This window comes from Pteropus medius, unplaced genomic scaffold, assembly GCF_902729225.1.
Source record: "Pteropus medius unplaced genomic scaffold, Ma_sr-lr_union100, whole genome shotgun sequence".
In the NCBI taxonomy this organism is placed as follows: Eukaryota; Metazoa; Chordata; class Mammalia; order Chiroptera; family Pteropodidae; genus Pteropus; species Pteropus medius.
In genome coordinates, this window is record NW_024355695.1 from 2,371,262 (window position 1) to 2,390,380 (window position 19,119).

General features: G+C 39.5%; 1 protein-coding gene across 1 annotated transcript in view; it reads left to right on the top strand.

Moving 5' to 3' along the window:
• Window positions 1–2,200, top strand: part of LAMP2 (lysosomal associated membrane protein 2) — a 34,061-nt gene extending 31,861 nt beyond the window's left edge. Inside the window, exon 9 of the mRNA XM_039859077.1 lies at window positions 1,736–2,200. Coding sequence (XP_039715011.1) covers window positions 1,736–1,878 — 143 coding nt within the window. The 3' untranslated portion in view covers window positions 1,879–2,200. The remainder of the gene's footprint in view (window positions 1–1,735) is intronic.
• The last annotated feature ends 16,919 nt before the right edge of the window (window positions 2,201–19,119 follow it).

The window sequence follows — 19,119 nt, forward strand, 5'->3', positions numbered from 1 at the left end:
AAGTAGAAAGCTTAATCAATAGACTTGAGAAGACTTTCACATTGAAGTGATTATTTTAGTAATTCATTCTATGTATATATTAGCTTGTTCAGAATTTCTGTAACTCACTGATTACAGTATTTTGGTACCCAGTTATGTCTCCGAAGGCTTACAGCAAAATACAGTAAATCTGTTCAACAAAGGCTACCATAATTGTGAAAATTCATGTACTCAGAACCTTAGCAACTGGTTTTCTTTTTTATGAATGTCAAAATTGCAAGAGGAGGAAAAGATAAAATTAGAGGAAAAATACAAGTTATTACTTAATTGTAAATCATAACAAATATCAATCACATTTTGTTAATTGCATTAGACTTATACTGGAAAGGACCTTAAAGATTATTTACTCTAACCCTAAATTTTACAGAAAAGGAAGTGACTTCACCAAGGTTACATATCTAGCGGGCAACAAAACCACTAGTAAATAGTGAAACTAGTTTAAACTTGAAATTATGAGATCAGAATGGGACACTTAGAGCTGCAAGTACTGACTACTTTCAATAAATAACACATGATCTCAACTTTGTTTAAGTATTTTTTTAAATTAATTAATTTATTTTTAATGGTGACATTGGTTAACAAAATCCAGTAAGTTTCAGCTGTACATTTTAACAGTAAGTCATATATATGTTTACACTGTGTGTTTACCTCCCATAGTTAGATTTCTTTCTGTCACCACATATTTGACCTCCTTTAATCCGTCTACCTCCCCACTACTAAGTATTTTTTGAAGTATTGAATATTGGCTTTTTCAATTATAATATACTGAAACACTCCTATTTTGATCTCTATTTGCTACTTCAAAACCTAAACCTCCATGGATGGGATCACAAACATGGGAGGAAAACAGAAGGGACCACCTGATGTGTATCAGATGCTTTAGAAATACAATTGTATTTAATCCTCAAATATCTTATGATATAGGTATATATATCATAAGATATATACCTTTTACAGATGAGTAAAGTGAAGCCCAGTTTAAATAACTTGACCAAGGTCCTTTAGCTAGTAACTGATGGAGTCAAGATTCAAACTCAGTTCTGAATCCAGAGCTCAAATTATACACTGCACACACTGCCTTCCTGGTGGTCCAGTGGCATGGACTGCAATGTACTAGATTCTGCTATTACCCTTACTGGCCACTGCTCAGCTAAAAATAATTGTATATAACCCGATAATTACCTATTGCCTGTGTGAAAAAAAAAAATCATACCACATTTTCTTGATCCTAAGTCCTTTTTAACTTAAATTTTATTACTCAAGTAGAGTTCTTATTTATATTTTAATGATAGTTGCACAAGGGAGAAAAATAGTGGGGAAATACACATGCAGTGCTCTTAAGTGTAGATGATAGTTCTTTTCCCCAGTGCCATTACACGATTAAACATAAAATCTCCCCATATTAGGCAAGCACAATTCTGCGTTTTGGATCTTTTCCTGTTCTTCCCTTAACTTCTGCTTTTCTGTACTGAGGAATTTGATGTGATTTGAGATGAAGAGATAATGAGAGCTATAAAAGGATCAGTTGCTTAGAAATATTTGGGCGCATATAGAGGAAATAAGAAAATCGAGTGATGCTCTAAAAGACTAACATGTGTACACTTTCAAAATGCTCGTTTCTTGTTTGCTTGTTTCTGCTTAATTGCATTCCTTACTAATTTTCTTTTCTTGCTTTCTGTCTGTTCTTTTTTAACAGCTGAAGAATGTTCTGCGGACTCTGACCTCAACTTTCTTATTCCTATTGCAGTGGGTGTAGCCTTGGGCTTCCTTATAATTGTTGTTTTTATCTCTTACATGATTGGAAGAAGAAAAAGTCGTACTGGATATCAGTCTGTGTAGTCAATTAAATTTAGTGCTTTTGTTTTTCGCTATCACATTTCCATTGGCTAAAAGCCAGAAATTGTTGTGCAATCGATTGTATAAGATATGCAGACTAACCTCAGTGAATTGTTAGCTAACTTGGGCATGAGTAGCACTTATTTAAGAAAAAATGTATTAAGACCAATTTCTCTTTTTTTTTCTATTTTTCTTTCCTTTGTTAAAGTGTAATGGAAAAAGAAAAATTGTGGCTTAGAATATGTTTTTTTAGTAAGTAATAATTTTAAGCCTCTGTATCCAATTATGAAAGCATTTCTACTGAAGTATAGTTTTATATGTTGCAGTTACTTGTATTTTGCTACTTTTTTGACATTATTTGCAATATCAAAGCTGTTAGAGAATTTAACTTGTTTCAGGAAAGAAATTCAAGAAAATAATGAATTCATTTTCATTGGAGGCAAACATAAAACTTGGCTCATGATAAGACTTCCTTTCCCAACCTCCTGATCAGGATTACTTAAATCTGTATTTTTCTGCTAGTTAAAAAAAGAAAGAAATGGTTTCAAGATATTGTGTTTAATAGCAAAAGTCTGGCTGTTTTCTTCATTACTGTTAAGTGGCTACTATATTTTAACAAGGATGCATTTTTTTTTTCCTTCTGGAGTTTGGAATATATGATTTCAGACATGACATTTATGTTAAAGGATGATGTAAGATCTTCAGTTTTTTTTTAAGGTGTTGACATAAGGTGGATTATGTTTTTTTAGGGTTATGATTTAGAATGTTTTTTTCCCTTAGAGCCTTAACTTGAAAGTTAATTCATCCTCGTATATAATCCATTAAAAAACACAACAACAAAAAAACCTTCTATACTTTGTGCATCTCCTGCACTCTCCCATTCCCTATGTAAATAAGTTCTAATTGATATTTTTAATGTATTGATTTCTTTCTTCTGAAAGCAGCAAATGCTAACTCTAGAAGCAAGTGGGCCCTGAAGTGTCATCAGTCAGATGGCTGCCTCACCAAGATTGGACTAGGATTATGCTGTAAATTTGTTGACCTCTATAGAGATTTATATCCCGCAGAGACATTTAGTGGCTCTGGCTTTTGGAGTAAGGTACTAGAGACCATTCATCCCAATATCTGTTGAATTGCATTTTGATCTGGAAGCACAGTGTTTTATTTCCCTAGGGCCCACATGGCTGCTTTGCTCACCTGTTATTAGCATAAAGCAGGTGTTTATTTTATCGAGCTATTTTATCTCTATGTAACTAAAAACAAAAGTTTCCAAAGATCTGCCTTCACTTCAAAAGTGTTCTGTGGAATAAAAAATTAAGCTTAAACCTTAAGTGAAGCTAGTTTGTTATTAAATCCAAGGATCAAGTCCCCATCTACCTCTCAGCACAATATAGATGCTCGCCACTGTATTGTTGCCCTTAACTGATGCCAGAACTCTTTGCCTATAACTGGAATGAGAACATTTTGTTAAAAAGAAAGAAAATTCATCAACAGTTTTACCTATATGCGTATCTTTAAAGCATATGTTCCAAACGAGTAGAAAGTCAGATTGCTCAATTACCTCTCCCTTAGCACTCTCTAGTTCTATCTTGTAGATTCAAGCCCTCTTCTATTTTCTAAGTATGTAAAGAATTTTTTCTTCTAAAATGTCCTCCTGTGAAAACAATTGCTTGTTATTTGGTCAAAATGATGGCACCATAAAGAACAGTGGCTTCATTTCAATATATATTTTTGAGATGATTGTCTAGAAGCCAGATTATTAAATCAGTTTGTGACCTTGTTAAATAAATCAATTGGAAATTAAGATACATTCAAACTTATAGGTTCATTTAAACATATTCTTCCTTTTAGGTAGGAGATTACTATCACTAGTTCTTCATGAGGTATCATGGCTTTATCTTAGATAATTAGCAAGTGTGTGTTTAATACTAACAAGAAAAAAACACTGCTTCAACTCCAAGAAAATACAGGAAGCCCCAACTCTATGAACTAAATGTTCAATTAGCTTTGCCCGCTGAGTTCATTTTTATGTCAGAACAATAGTGGATCAGACTGTAGGACTTTGAGCTCATGAAGAAAAACAATTGTTTTTCACCCAAATTTCTTCCAAAGAAATTTGGGTGAAAAACAATTGTTGAGATGCTTGCAGCTAAGCAAAGTTTTGGATATATCAATTTAATGGACTAATTAATACTTGCAAAATAAAGCATAGTGTGGTACTCCTGTTTAATCTGATATGTTTAATTTTTAGATCTGGATTAAAAAATAATAAAGATCACACAATCCATATCATTATGGATAACTTCATTTTTTTCCTATGTGCTCAGCCTTAAGAACTTAGATTTGTATAATCTATATTCTCCAAATTCTAGTCTCTTGAATTGTCAATAGGAGTCACATGATCTCAGAGGTCTGCAAATTAACCCTGTGCCATCATTAAGAAGGCATTAAAACCTTTAGTTCAGACACTGCAAATATGGGGGCCTATCTGGTCATGAAAATTTCAAAAAAAAACCACAACAATGTGAATAAAATATGCAAATCTAATGTAAGAGCTTCTTAATAAATATACTTCTAGCATTGATCAACTATACTCATTGTTGAAGTTCATGCCATTCTGAGCAAGAAGTACCTCAGCAATTTGGCCAGGCAGAGGAGGACCTATCCATTTTCTGAAAATTCCTTCAAATTCCTTACAACACAGTCTAATGTTCATATGTTATATGATTGGATTAAATGACAACACACTCCATTTTACATAAGGGACATTTTGATGGCAGAAGGAATTAAACATTGAGTCTCTATAGTTTCTGAGTAATAGAGTTTCATATTCTGATTGTTAAACATTTAATGTCTTTTAATTACGGGATGGGGGATGGCCTTACCTTGCATTTGTGGGACTGATGAGAGGATTCTCAAAAAAAACTATTTTTAGTGTCTCAGCTAGTTCACTGAATATGCTTCACCACCGTGCACTTCACAGGGCCTCTAAGAAGCACTTTAAGATTACTGATAGCAAAAAGAGTGGTTCTTTATATGTTGCCATGAGGTTTACCATGTTATCTAAAAGGTCAGTTTGGTGGTTCATCTTTTTAAGTTCAATGTATATACTCTGAATGGTAGAATTTCCTTTAGAATTCTGAAGAAATGTTTTCTTTTCACTTTTACTATCTGTATTTTCATGACGGTGTAAATTTGAGTTCCTTTGTTTCAAGAGCTATGTGTAATGAACAGGAGAAATCTTGTGTATACAATGCATTTTTAGTAGGAAAAAGCAGCTGAAGTTATTATTGAGCAGTTACAGTGCTGTGCACTTTACACACATTATTTCATTTAATCTTCACCGCAACTCTGAGGTTGGGCAATATCATTTCCAGTTTACAGATAAAGTAACTGAGGCTTGAGTTGGTTACTTAGCCAAAGTCACCCAGGGAGTAAGTGACAACACAGACACTTGAGCCCAGTTGTCTGTTTTCAAAGACCATGCTCTTAACCACTGTCCATCCTGGTTTCAAAGGAACAATCAATTTTTTAAAAAATGTATGCTTTACATTAAATTGTTACAGAAATCTTACTTCTGTACTCTTCTATCCTGTATATAGTCACCCTAAAAATGGTCTTCAGTATTCTTAAAATAACATGAGTTTTGTCCACCCCACTTGAGGGACAGATGGACATTGTGTGAGCATACTTTTTGAAAGATCAAACCAAGGCCAGTTTGTGCTGTACCTCATCAGTAATGCATAAGCCCTCAATGTTACTTTTTTGAGAGGAGCCTCATCTAGTTATTCTGATCATGTATCATTATCATTCTCCCCTCAAACTGTTCCGCACCACGAATCATTTTGACTGTGCATTAGTGTGTTTAAGAGACTAAATGGAACTGTCTCTCTCCTCACTTTCCTTAAATTAATACCATCCCTAATCCAAGCCATCCCCTGGCTTTAAGTGCAATGTAGCCATGACACTCAGCAATCTTTGCTAGGTGGTTCTGAGCCCCAATATGCATTTCCTAGTCTCAGATCTACAGCCTTTTTAAAAGGATTTCAAGGAACCCTTACCAACATACTTCAAGTTTTCAGCCTTAATCTGCAGTACTCCCCTCCCTACCTCATCTACTGTTCTCTTGTACTCATTCCACTCTAGCCATACTGGCCCTCTAGCTACTCCTCAAAGACTCTAAGGGTGCTTTCACTTCAAGGCCCTTGTAGTTGCCCTGCTTTCTACCTAGAAAGATCATCCCTCAGCTCTCATGTCTCATCCTTTCATCCCATTCAGTTCTCTTTTCAAATGTCACTCAGTCAGTGAAGCATTCTCTGACCACCCTATGTAAAATAGCACTCCCCGCGTCCACGACTGTCCATTCCCCTTACTCTGTTTCACTTCTTACTTATCACCTATCACCATCTGACACACTATATATTTTACTTAATCTGTGTTTCATGTATGTCTCCCACTAGAAAGTAAACTTCATGAGAGCAGAAATTTTTGCTGTTTACTACTCTGTCCCAGTCCCTAGGACAGCGCCTGGCACATAGTTCACCCTGAATAAATATTTGCTGAATGGATGAGTGGTCATCTTATATAATAGCTAAACATTTATTAAACACTTAATATCTTATTTCATCAAATCTAAAATGCCACCAATTATAAGATAGATACTGCCAATTAAACTGGTTGTGAAAAGCCTACTGGTTTCAAAGATATTAAAATGTAAAAAAAAATGACACATACCTTAGAATCAACGTGCGCCAGGTGCTGTGGAGTGTGCTATACGTGGATTATATCACCTACCATTAATCCATTGAATGCATCTGGGATTCAGAGCCAAGCAATTTGAGGCAATGTATTTAAGCACTCTGCCATCATAGCCTCTCTTTAGTATGACATACTGGTTCTTGTGTCAGTTTTATTCTCAAAACATAGGTCTGTATCAATGGTTGCTATAATTTTCAATTTTAGAGCGGACAGAATATTTAATATTAATTTTCCTTCTTTTAAATGCTATATAGCATAGCATGGCAGGTGTTTTAGGACAGAACTTGAATATATTGTGATCTTTTTCTTTTCCACAGTCATTTTTTCTGGCTTTTAGTACACAGTGGTGTGACCTTAGACAAGTTATTAACCTCTCTAAGCCTAGGTTTCCTTATCTGTAAAATGGAGGTGATACCATTACCCATCTTGTAGAGTTTTAAAGAGAATTAAATAACAATGCCATCATACATAGCAAATACATAGCAAAATGTGAGCTTTTTTTAATGATATAGATGGGGATCTTTTTCTAAAGATGACAGATGTCAAATGTTTAGACAAGATCATGGAAGGAGGAAGTGAAGAGAGAATAGGGCTGAGATAAAATCTTAAGGAACAGAAATCCACTCAAACTAGGTTTTAAAAAGAGGAATGAATTATGACGGTATAGGGTAAGTCTCACAGAATCCAACTGAAGAAAGTACATCTGGGACTCTGAGGAATAGAGAGTTAAATTTAAAGCTTCAACTGAGAGAATAAACAGGCAATGACCACAGGGAAGTTTAGAAAAAGATGAATAATGAGTGATAATTTGTATTGCATTTATTAAAATGTTATAAAGCCAGAATCAAATGTTAGATGGATATAAAAATAGACCAACAGTTTAACAGACAAGACACACACACACACACACACACACACACACAAACACCGATGTGTATTTGATTTTTAATAAAGATGTTCTTTTCAAATCAATGGGAGAAAGAATGGAACATTGAAAAATGATGCTGAGATACAAGGTTAATTATTTGGAAAGACATACATTTAGATGCCTATGTCACAATAAATACCAAAATAAGTTCAAGGATGACTAGAGTTCAAATTTTTTAAACTATAAAAGATATAGAATCAAATATAGATGATTATATATATTATCTCAAAATAAAGAAGGCCTTCCTAAGGATTAAAGAAAAGGAAAAAATGACAGTGATAAAGAAAAAAATCTCAATATATGAAAATGTAATACTTCTGACCATCAAAATGCCACGAGACACAAATTTAAACTACAAACTGGGAAAATACTTACAAACTTAAGTATTATGACAAAGGGTTAGGTTAATAACCTTACTATCAAATACTCACAAAACAAGATGAATATTCCATGAGTAGATTTGAATAAGGACATGAATAGCTAAATCATGACAGAAGAAATACAAATGGATAAGTAACTTGAAAAAATGTCCCATCTTTCTAGTAAGCAAAGAAATATAAATTAAAACATATCCTTCAAACTGGTTAAGATATGTTTAATGATGATATTTACTCTTGGCCATGGTGCAGAAAACTGCCCACCAACATAACGTTGAGAGTGAAAATAAAAACTTGAAAACAATCTAAATATCCAATAAAATAGAAGTAGTTAAGTAAATTGAAACATCAACATGACAGAATGTCACATGGCCATTTAAATCCACATTCTCAATACGAATATATGACTATGCTCATGTCTTACTGTTAAGTGAAAATGAGTGTTGGAAAGAAATATGTACCATTATTATGTTTCCATATATATATGGATATATATGGTGTATATATGAAGTGCCACACACACACACACACACACACACACACACACACACACACACACACATACACATGCACGCACACATAAAACTGCTCCTTTGCCACCAAAGAGGTGCTTCTCCCTGTCCCTACACCTTCCTCCATGCTGGGTGCAGAGTCCACCATAGGAGGGGTCCAGACTGGAGCCAATGCCACAGTTGAGGAGGCTACAAAAAAGTATGTACCACATCTTATCTTGATATATATGTATATGTATATATGCATGTGTGTGTATGTATATAAATACATTAAAATATAAACAGCAGTCATCTCCAGGTTTTGTGATTACAGGTGGTTTTAATTGCTTTTCACATTTCTGTTTGGTGAATCCAGTTTACTTTGATAATCAGGAAGGGCCTCAGGAAAATTATTTCCCAAGAGAGTGGGTTTTTGCATCTCCTTGGTTCTCCTCTCTCTTGCATTCTGCTTATAAATGACCTGGCTCCATGAGAGGACAGAGCCTCCACTCTTACAAGATATCAGAGCTCTCCTCTCATTTGAAACATGTTTTCATCAAATAAAAATGATTTTACATTGTTCATTAGTCCAGTCACCTGACCTTTACCATGCATCATGCACAGCTCTCGCCCTCAAAGGGATGCAGAGGCACGCTTATCACTGGTCTGTTGTCTCCTGTGACACCTGAGAGGTACTTCTCCCCATCTCACACTTTTCCACAGGCTGCCTGCAGAGGACCCCACAGGAAAGATAGATTGGAGCCAGTACTTCTGTAGTCGAGAGAGGTGGGAATGGAAGTGTTGATGACAAGGAGCTGTGTGAAGGTGGGGCAGGAACATACCAACCACCACATGATGTTCCATTTCTTGCATCTCTATCTCTGCCGGTTTTACCAGGCTGACACCACTAGGAGCCATATCCACAATCCTCTTCTCCCAGCACCTTCTTTTCTAGCACCAACATTTCCACAGCAACCAAGCCTGACTTTTGCCATCTCCACTCACTTCCCTCTCCCCTAGACTGCCTCTATGACTCAGAGTCTTTCCATTACAGTCACTTCTCAGTCAAAGTATTGACAGACCCTGTTAACTGTTATTAATTGGTAAGAGCAAAAGGTTGAGGCACTGTGATGCAGTGGAAAGGGCATGGAGTTTGGTACCAGACAGGTTGGGGTTAGAACCCAGGCTTCACCAACTCCCAACTAAATGACTTTGGGTAAGTTACTGAGTTGCCACGATTATAAAATGGGAGTAAAATATCCTTCTTGAAGAACTATTAATAAGGGTATCTATTATATCTATACAGAGCTGTGACAGTCGCCAATGGGATAATGGCATAAAGTGTCACATAGTAGACACTCAGTGGTATGAATAGGTACTCAATAGGTATCCTTTATACCAGGGGTCGTAACAGACCAGTACCGGTCCCAGGCCTGTTAGGAACCGGGCCACACAGCAGGGGGTCAGCGGCGGGTGAGCAAGCGAAATTTCATCTATATTTGCAGCTGCTCCCCAGCACTAGCATCACTGCCTCAGCTCCACTTCAGATCATTAGATTCTCATAGGAACACTGGTCTCTGGTGCCAAAAATGTTGGTGACCGCTGCTTTATACCCATTATCTTATCATCACCCCCGAAGGTAGGAGAAAGGAGCCAACGCTTTGGGGGTATCAGAGAAATTCAATAGCTTCTTCAGGGTCACACAGCTAGTGAACAGCAGCACAGGTATATGATCATATCCAGGTCTCTCTGCCTTGAAAGCCTAGGCTCTTCCCTTGATAACTTACTGCCTTTACCTGAATGTGCCCAGCCCAGAATGAAGGGATAATTGACAGCCAATGTCGATGGTTCTGACCAAAGATTCATGCAGGTTGCTATGAAAAAAGTCCGCGCTGAAAAATTGGATAATCACATTATTATGGAAGAGCTATACCCAGGGATAAGTCTGTTTTCATACAGATCTACAGACATTCCAATGGACATCAGAGTGTGTTGTGAAGCCCTTAATAAACCAATTAAAATGAGATCTAGGGTGATTTGTTTGTATTACACTATGGATTACAAACAAAGGTTCTCAAACTCCAGGGGACATCAGAAACACCTGTTGGCCCTACCCCCAGGACTTCAGGAGTCAGGTCTGGGGTGGAGCATGAGAATTTGCAATTGTAACAAGTTCCCAAGTGTTCCTGATGCTGCTGGTCCAGAAACCACACGTTGAGAACCACCAAATTAAAATGTACTATATAACATTCTCAAGTTTCATTGGTGTCCCATCCTCCCAAGATCCCAGGGTTCTATCAACACACACACACAAGAGTATCACGAAACTAATCCCAATCCATAAAACCAAGCTTTGATTTTACATCCCTGATGGTCCCCTTCCTCCTCAGTGTCCTCCCAAGTAACCAAGGCCTCCTGGTAATCAGGCCTCTGAGGGAAGAGAGATAGCTGGTGGGGCAGGATTACTTCTGTGCTCTGCCCCATCCCTGCCCCTACACAAAGTAGGTAGCAAGCCACCTCCCTTTGCCTCAGGGAACATTTGTCTTGTTAGCAGACTGGCTATTTTCCAGAATCCTGAGCACCTTGATGGGATTGTGTATAGGAGGGAGGGGGCAGCACTTTGGAGAACATAAATACAGGAGGGAAACTTCTACTCAGAGACTGGGCCTCAGGGAAATGGCTTCTTCGTGCATATAGGGAGGGTGGACCCCGGGCATTAGGTCTCCCAGCCTAGGCAGTAACACCTCACCTCTTGTGCCCCCACTGGCCAGGGAGCAGCAGAGGTGGGCACCTTTGAGGAACCATGTGGACCTGGACAGAGAGGGTAGCAGAAACAATCACAAAATGGATTGAAGGCCCCACAGAAGCCCCACCCCATCCCATTCTTAACTCTCATGAAGAGGAGGGGCCCTTCAATGAGTGAATGAGATTGAACTTTTCACCTCAGTGGGACGGAAAATGCAGATTTAAACTGCTGCCTCTGAGCAAACCTGCCCTTAGATGCACACTACACGGAAGACACAGCAGGCAAGTACACACACTTTATTACTAGTTAGAATCAGAAAAAAATAAATTGACAATGGTTGAGCTTGGTGAGCTGGGCTCTCAGGAGGGGGCGTGGAATCTAGGACATCTTTTGTTCAGACCGGAGGCTTATCTAAGCTCCCACCCCCTGAGCTCCACCCTGGCTCCCTACTTGCTTGCAGCAGCTTCCTCAAGGGAGTGGAGAGCCAGCAGAAAAATACACCAAGTGGAAGACAAGGGGTCCAGGGGTATTCTCAAGAGTGCCTGTCCCAGTCCAGTCTATTTTAAGTCCAATTAGCCTCCCAAAAGAAGATGTTTGTCCTTAGAATTCATTTTATTCTTCATCCACTCATGACAGGAAAGGTGCCTCACATGGGGGCAGCCTGAGGCTGAGGGCTTGAGTGTGTATCCAACACTCTCCCAAGCACTGTCCTTAAGACAGTTACTCAGTGGTCTTTCAGACAGCCAAGACAGCTGTCCCTCTTAAGGGAAGAAATCAGCAAGAGTATCAGAAAAGTCCTGATCCTATTTTTGTGGGATATTTGCCACTGCCCATTTGTCTCCACTAAGATTAATGTGATGAGCAGTTCAGTCATTTAAGTCCTTCCATGAAAGACTCTGACTTTGCCCCCAGAATCATAGAAATGGATCTTGACCTTATTTCATTTGGTTTTACCCAAAAGCCACAGTACATGCTAGACAAAGGAGACACCTCTGGGTCTACACGGTTATCTTGAATTAGGCTCTCTACTGCCATCTAATCAAACTCATCCAACTGGGTTATAATCCATGCATTAGATAATAACATATAATTGTATTTCCTAACACATATTAGATAATAACTATTTGTCCTATTAATTAATGAATATAACAATAAAATTGCAACAGTCTCTAAAATTTAACACTACTTTCCCAAACCCCTTTGACCTGTGCTATGTCAATCCTTTTTCCCCAACAGAAGCAGTAAGTTCTAACAAAATTTGTCTGCTGTTCCTTGTTCCAAGATGTGTGTCAGTATGTCTCCTCTCCCCTGATTCCTTCACATTCTTTTTAGCTCCAGCCAGTTGAGGTCTCACTGAGGTGAAGGCTGCTTGCTGAGAGCCAGAAGGGTATTTTGTGAGGATTCACACACTGGGAGCTGGGGCTTCTTCAGCTTCACATGAAGTTCCTGGAGCTTAGAGAAACAAAGAACAAGCCCTTACCTATGAATGTTATAAAAACCAAATCAAGAAACACATATGAATCCTGCTGCAGTTTACAGCACAATAATAGCATTCTCAAGGAAAAGCAGTGTTCCTAGAATACGGTGTAACTTATGTTCCAAAAGCATGGTTATTCTCCGCCAAAGACCTAATACTTCTAGGAGAAAAGAGGTTAAGGAGAATACAGAAAGGAGAAAAAAGAGAATATTTCATCATGTCAGTCACTCTGGGGTGTCAGCCAATTGGTAGCAGCCATCCAGAGTCTACCACCTGTGAATTTAAATGCAATCAGAGAAATTTTCATTTAAAAGATTAATGAACATATTCAATCGAATCTCGTCTTTCTTTAAAACAGTACACATTATATGCATACATGTATAATATGAAACTGGGGGAAAGAGATCCATTTGTGGAAATAGATATATAAATGTGTTAAAAATGATTATTGCTTGATGATAGGATAATGAAAATTTTTGTTTGCTAGGTTTTCAGATTTTCTATGATAAAAATAAAAGTTAGTTTTTGATCAGAAGAGGGCCTCCAGAAATTGATTTCTCTTTGGAGTATGTGTCACTCTTTTTCTACATCCCTGAATTCAGTGAGGAGCTTGTTTTGGGTCAAGGCTTCCTACCTCTTGCATTTATTTGCAAGCTAAGTGTCAGAAAAAAGTAATCGCACTCTATATTATAGGCTTTCCCAGTCCCTCCTCCCAAGGTCTGGGGCAGGTTTCCCCTACTGCTAGTACTCAAAGGCTTCCTTACCTTTTGGTAGCGTGGGCACCTGTCCCTGAGGTTGCTGCTTCCTTGGGTCTTCTTGTCTCCGGCTGTGCCCTGAGGGGTTTATGAAATGGGGCCTCACAGGAACTTCTTCTTGGCCTTGGCTCCTCTGGTCAGACTGCAGGGCTATCTCCTCCTGGGACCCAACTGCAGGCCACATGCCAGATGGGTATATCATCCCAGTAGACATCTGGGGTGGAAATGCGGTTCCTGCTGTCTCATCTGTTTCTGTGACTACTGTGGGTGCGGGAGGCGCTGGGTACGAGATTGCCACTGGGAATGGTGTGGGGTACGGCCCTGGCAGAGGAGTGTGAACAACCTGGGCCCAGGAATTCGGAGGTCCTGGCACATGAAGAACACTTGTTGTCGGGGGTATCTGGGCGCTCTCCCTCTGGAAATCTGCATCCTTCCTACGCTGCCTCATTTCGGCCAGCACCTTGTTCCGCTCATCTGCATTCAGAGGCCACACATCATACCCGAGCCGCTGGGGTCGGGACTCAGGTACAACTTCCCGGGACTGCTTTTCAGCCTGAAGCAGCTGCCGGCGTAGAGCTTCACGGTCGTCCAGTGTCTGCTGCTGGTCTTCTCGCATGCGACGCAACTGCGAAACCAGCATATCGCGCTCCTTTCGCAGCCGCTGCAGCTGGGAGGCCAGAGCCCAGGCGGCGGTCTCGCGCTCTTCCACCTGCTCCTGCAGCCTCCGGACCCGGTGCGCCTGCTGCTCTCGCTGCCTCGCCGCCACACGTACGCTCAAGGCTAGCGCGCTCCAGGTGCAGGCCCTCTTGACGGCCCGCGGCACCTGAGGGTCAGCTATAATGGAACGCAGCTTGTCTTCTATCTCGTTCCAGGGCTGCGAGCAGAAAGTCAAGTAGAAGTCCGGGCCGCCGCCGTTACTGAGCACCTCTTCGTTGATGAATAGGACTATCTCGCTGTGGCGGAAACCGCTCCTGGCGTCACCTAAGTCCACGGCCATGGCCGCCGCGGCCTAGTCAGTAGACCCCCGCCGCTACTCTTGTAAGCGGTAGCCGCCTACCGATCGGCTCCTCACCTCCTTGCACAGTCCTCCTTCAGTCCTTGCCCAGGCCAGGCCTGTTCGGCCTTCTTCCTTTCTCACCCGCTCGTTCTCCTAACAAAGAGTGAAGCCAATTCACTTACCACACCAACCCCTACAGGGGGCGACGGGGTACCACGTCATAGATATGGGCTCTGAATTACGCCGCAAGGCTCGTTGGGGGCTCACCAGCCTGGGAAGTGCGCCCCCTACATGGCGGGCAAGTTGAGCGGCTGCGCTGGGATCTGCCCGGAACCTACTTTCGTTGGCACAATGCCTCCTACAGAGCCAGACGGTTGGGTGACTGAGCTGGGGACTTCAGTGAGCCCAGAGACAACTGTTGTTTCTAAGAGCTACTGAAGGACAACACCCAGACAAGTGGAATGAATTTCTAACCTGGGAATCAGGTGAGTGGATGCATGGATGGCTCTTTTTGGTTCAGCTCCCTCTCCCTTAACTCTCAGTTGCTATATCCAACTTTCTATACAGTCTCAAGCTGTCCGCATGCTTCCCTCCTCTTCCTAAACAGATGACTTTGGCGTTCCTCTCATTAAGAAAAACAAGCTATTGAGCCACGAAGTCTCTTAGCTTTCCTTGCTAAAATAAACCCTATCTTCATGCTCTAGATCCCAGCCCTTCCTATTCCATTTTCTTGGGGACTTCAATACATCTTATTCTTCCTGTATTTGTGGCATCTCCCCCGCTTTTCCTGGGCTACTGGATATTTTTTTTTTCTCATACAGTAAACCGGTTCAAATTCCCTCTGTCCTTAGAATGATTTCCTCCCTCTAATCTATGTCCTGGCCTTTCTCTCTTCTTGTTAGAAAGTAGTCTACACTATGTCCACTTCATTGCGTTCCCTTCACCATTCAGCCTGCTGCTCTTTGGTTTTTGCCCTCCCCCCCAAAAAAATTGGTGAAAATTCTCTAATAAGGTCACCAGCAGTCCCTACCTTAGTACGAAAGCCAGTGGATACTTTGAAAGTTAGTCTTCACATGATTTTTCAATAGGCTTTGATTCTATTGGCCACTTCATTTTTGACACTCCATCCTGTCTTGGTTTTTGTGACATCACATTCTATTGATGTTCCTCCTATTCCTCTGGCTTAACTTTCTGTTTCTATGAACTGCTTGTCCTTATTCCACCCAAGGCCCCAAAGTTGGTGTTTCCCCAGTTTTGTCCTCAGACCCCTCCTCTTTTCATTCTATATGCTCTCCTTGGATGACCTTATTCACTTTCATAATTTTATTTTATTTTTTATTATTCCTCTCTCCCCCCGCCAACCCCTGACTTCCACGCCTGATCTACAGATGTTTCCATCTCCCCTTAAGAACTGGATCTCTGAAGGCGGGGTGTCTCCTCCCACGTGCTCGTGTCACACACCTGGGGCCTGGCACACCTGGGGTATGGACCTGGCACAACCAGGGGACCTGGCACACCCAGGGGGCCTGGCACACCTCGGGTATGGACCGTGGCTCCACTGGGGTGCGAATCCAGGACCTTCTGCATGCGAAGCAGACATGCTAACCACTACTCTATGGAACCACCCCACACTCCCATAATTTTAAATACTAACTCTAGCACAACTGTGTATTTCTCTTAATTATTAGATCTATACATTTATTTCTTTCTTTGATAGATAGTCATTGAACACATAGTATGTTCACTTGACAAAATTGGTGGAAAATATTGAAAAATTCCCAGCCCTCATGTCATCTATATTCCATTGGTGGAATAATAAATGAAAAAAAAGTAAATAAATAAGCATTGTGATATGTGACATCAAGTTAATGTATAAAGTTGACATGAGAGATAGAGACTACACAGGGGTTTGAGATTGTCCCCTCTTAAGAGTTTAAGGAAGGTCTTTATGAAGTGACATTTGCACTGAGACTCAGAACTCCAGTGGCAAAGGTCTTGGTATAGAAAAACTTCAAATTTTCAAGGACTAGAAAAGATCACAGTATGATGAGAGCATGGTAAGTTAGGGGGGAGTGGAATAAGATGATGTTGGAAATACAGACAAAAGTGTCATCATGCATGACCTCAGAAGCAATATTAAGAATATTGAATTTTATTCAAGGTATGAGAGAGCAACACTGTAGTATTTCTAGTGGTGGTGTCATCACATTTGAACACAGTTTTACTCTTGAGATTATGTAAACTAGAGATTACAGACACACATCAGAGATATTGTGGATTTGGTTCCAAACTACCACAATAAAGCGAGTATTGCAATAAAGTGAATTATACATTTTGTTGTTGTTGTTTTCCAGTGCATATGAAAGTTATGGTTACACTATACTGTAGTGTGCAATAGAATTATGTCTAATAAAACAATATATATACTTTAATTTAAAAATACTTTATTGCTCAAAAATGCTAACCATTATCTGAGCCTTGAGTCATAATCTTTTTGCTAGCGGAGGGTCTTGCCTCCAATTTGTAAAGGCATGCCTGCAATGCACAATAAAGGGAAGCACAATCAAACGAGGTATGCCTATATATGAGATTAAGTGTATAAATAGGGATAACAATTTGTAAACTGTTGCAGTGGACCCAGCAGAAAATGATCATGATTTGGCTTAATCTAAAGTGGTGTTAGCAGATATGGACACATAGAGAGAGACTGAGAATATATTTTGAAAGTAAAATGAACAGATATTTAGATTGTTTGTATGGGGATTGTAAAGATTGAGAAAAAGAAAGGAGGCAAGGATGACTCATAGTTTTGAGGCTTGAGTAAGTGGGTGGATGGTGGTATCATTTCTGAGATGGAGAAGACTGGGGGAAGAAAGCAAAAACAAGAGTACCATTTCAGAGATGTGGTTCGTGATGTCTCCTAGTGACCAGCATGGAGATATCAAGTAAGCCTTCTGGGATATACAGGTCTGGAGCACAAGGGAGAAATTGGGTTTGAAATATAAATTTGGATATTAATAATGAATCGATGGTATTTAACAGCTATGGACTTGAATGAGATCCCTTAGGAAGAGAGATGAATAGAAAAGAGGACTGAGTCCTAGGGCATGGCAACATATAGAAGCATAGAGCATAGTCAGTTGTTAAAAGCCCAAAACTGATTCCATGCTAATTCTTATTTAACATTTAAAATCAGATAATTATGTTCTATGCCATTTCAGTCATAGAAAAATATGAAAAGCTCCCCATATTATTTTGTATAGCCATTATAATATGATATCCAATGAGAAAAATATATTACCAGAAAGAATGCTCTTGACCCACCTCATTTATAAATATAGCTGTGAAGAGATTGTACCAACATTTCTATGTTACTTATGGTTAATATCCAAGAGCAATTCCTTGTGAGATTCTTGCATTATACATAAAGGATTATAATAACTCTTAAAAGTATATCACAAAAAGTTAAAGGTGCATATTGTAAGTTAAAGGTATATATTCCACACCATAGAAAAAGATGGACAGCTCTCTAGTTCATTGTGTGAAGCCAATACAATTTTAATTGCCAATCAGGTAAATAGTGTCCAAAATAATATAGTGTAAAATATACTGACCCATTTGCAAAAATTCTATATAAAATATCTGTTTGTTAAGGGTCAACACTCATGGAAGGTGGACAAAGAAGGATTGGGCCAGTGGAGAACCTGACACATAATATAGGCCAAACAAAGACTTGGGTGATCCAGCAAAGAGCTCTGGAATGAATGTTATCAATCAGAGTGGTCCCATGTCAAACTCAGTTACTAGTTGTGGGCTGCCCCAGGAAGGATATAACGCGGACAAAAAGAAACTGAAGCTGAGGCACACCCTGAAGAAGCTGACAACTACATATGATCTGCTGACTGCCCTTTCCAGAGTTGAGCAGTAAATTCTACCTTGAAGAGGGATCTCGGTAGTGTATCTCTTTGTCTACCACAATATATCATTTGTGCCAATTAGATATATTTCTCTATATATAGTTGGGGAACAGATGTTCCAAGACTCCAGGAGGTCTTTCTTCCTGAGGGGAAATTTAGAAGGGGGAGGTTAGTACAAACTACAACTAACACTATAGCGGTTGGTCTTGGGTTCACAATTGATGGACATCATCTCATCTTCCTCTAGTATCCATTCTAAATTCTATTCACCCTCAGTTACCACCTCTGCTGCCACAGTGGCTTATATAGTAGTGGGTATGAAATGGTATCTCATTATGGTTTTGATTTGTATTTTCCTAATGACCAATGTTTAACATCTTTTCATATGCTTATCATCTACTTGTTTTTTTTTGTTTGTTTTATTTAAAAAATATTGGGGTTATATTGATCAGCAAAATCAAATAAGTTTCAAGTGTACAATTCACCAGTATATCGTATATATATGTTGCATTGTGTTAACCAGCCATAGTTAGATTTCCTTCCACCACCAAATATTTGACCCCTTTTACTCCATCTACCACCCCCCTTCCCCTTCCCTCTGGTAACCACTAATCCACTGTCCATGCCCATGAGTCTCTGTTTGTCTTGTTTGTTTGTGGTTTTTAAATTTATATCCCACATATGAGTGATATCAGGTGATATTCAACTTTTCTGTCTGCCTTATTTCGCTCAGCATGATTTTCTCAAGATCCATTCATGTTGCAAATGGCAGTATTTCATCATTTCTTATAGCTGAAT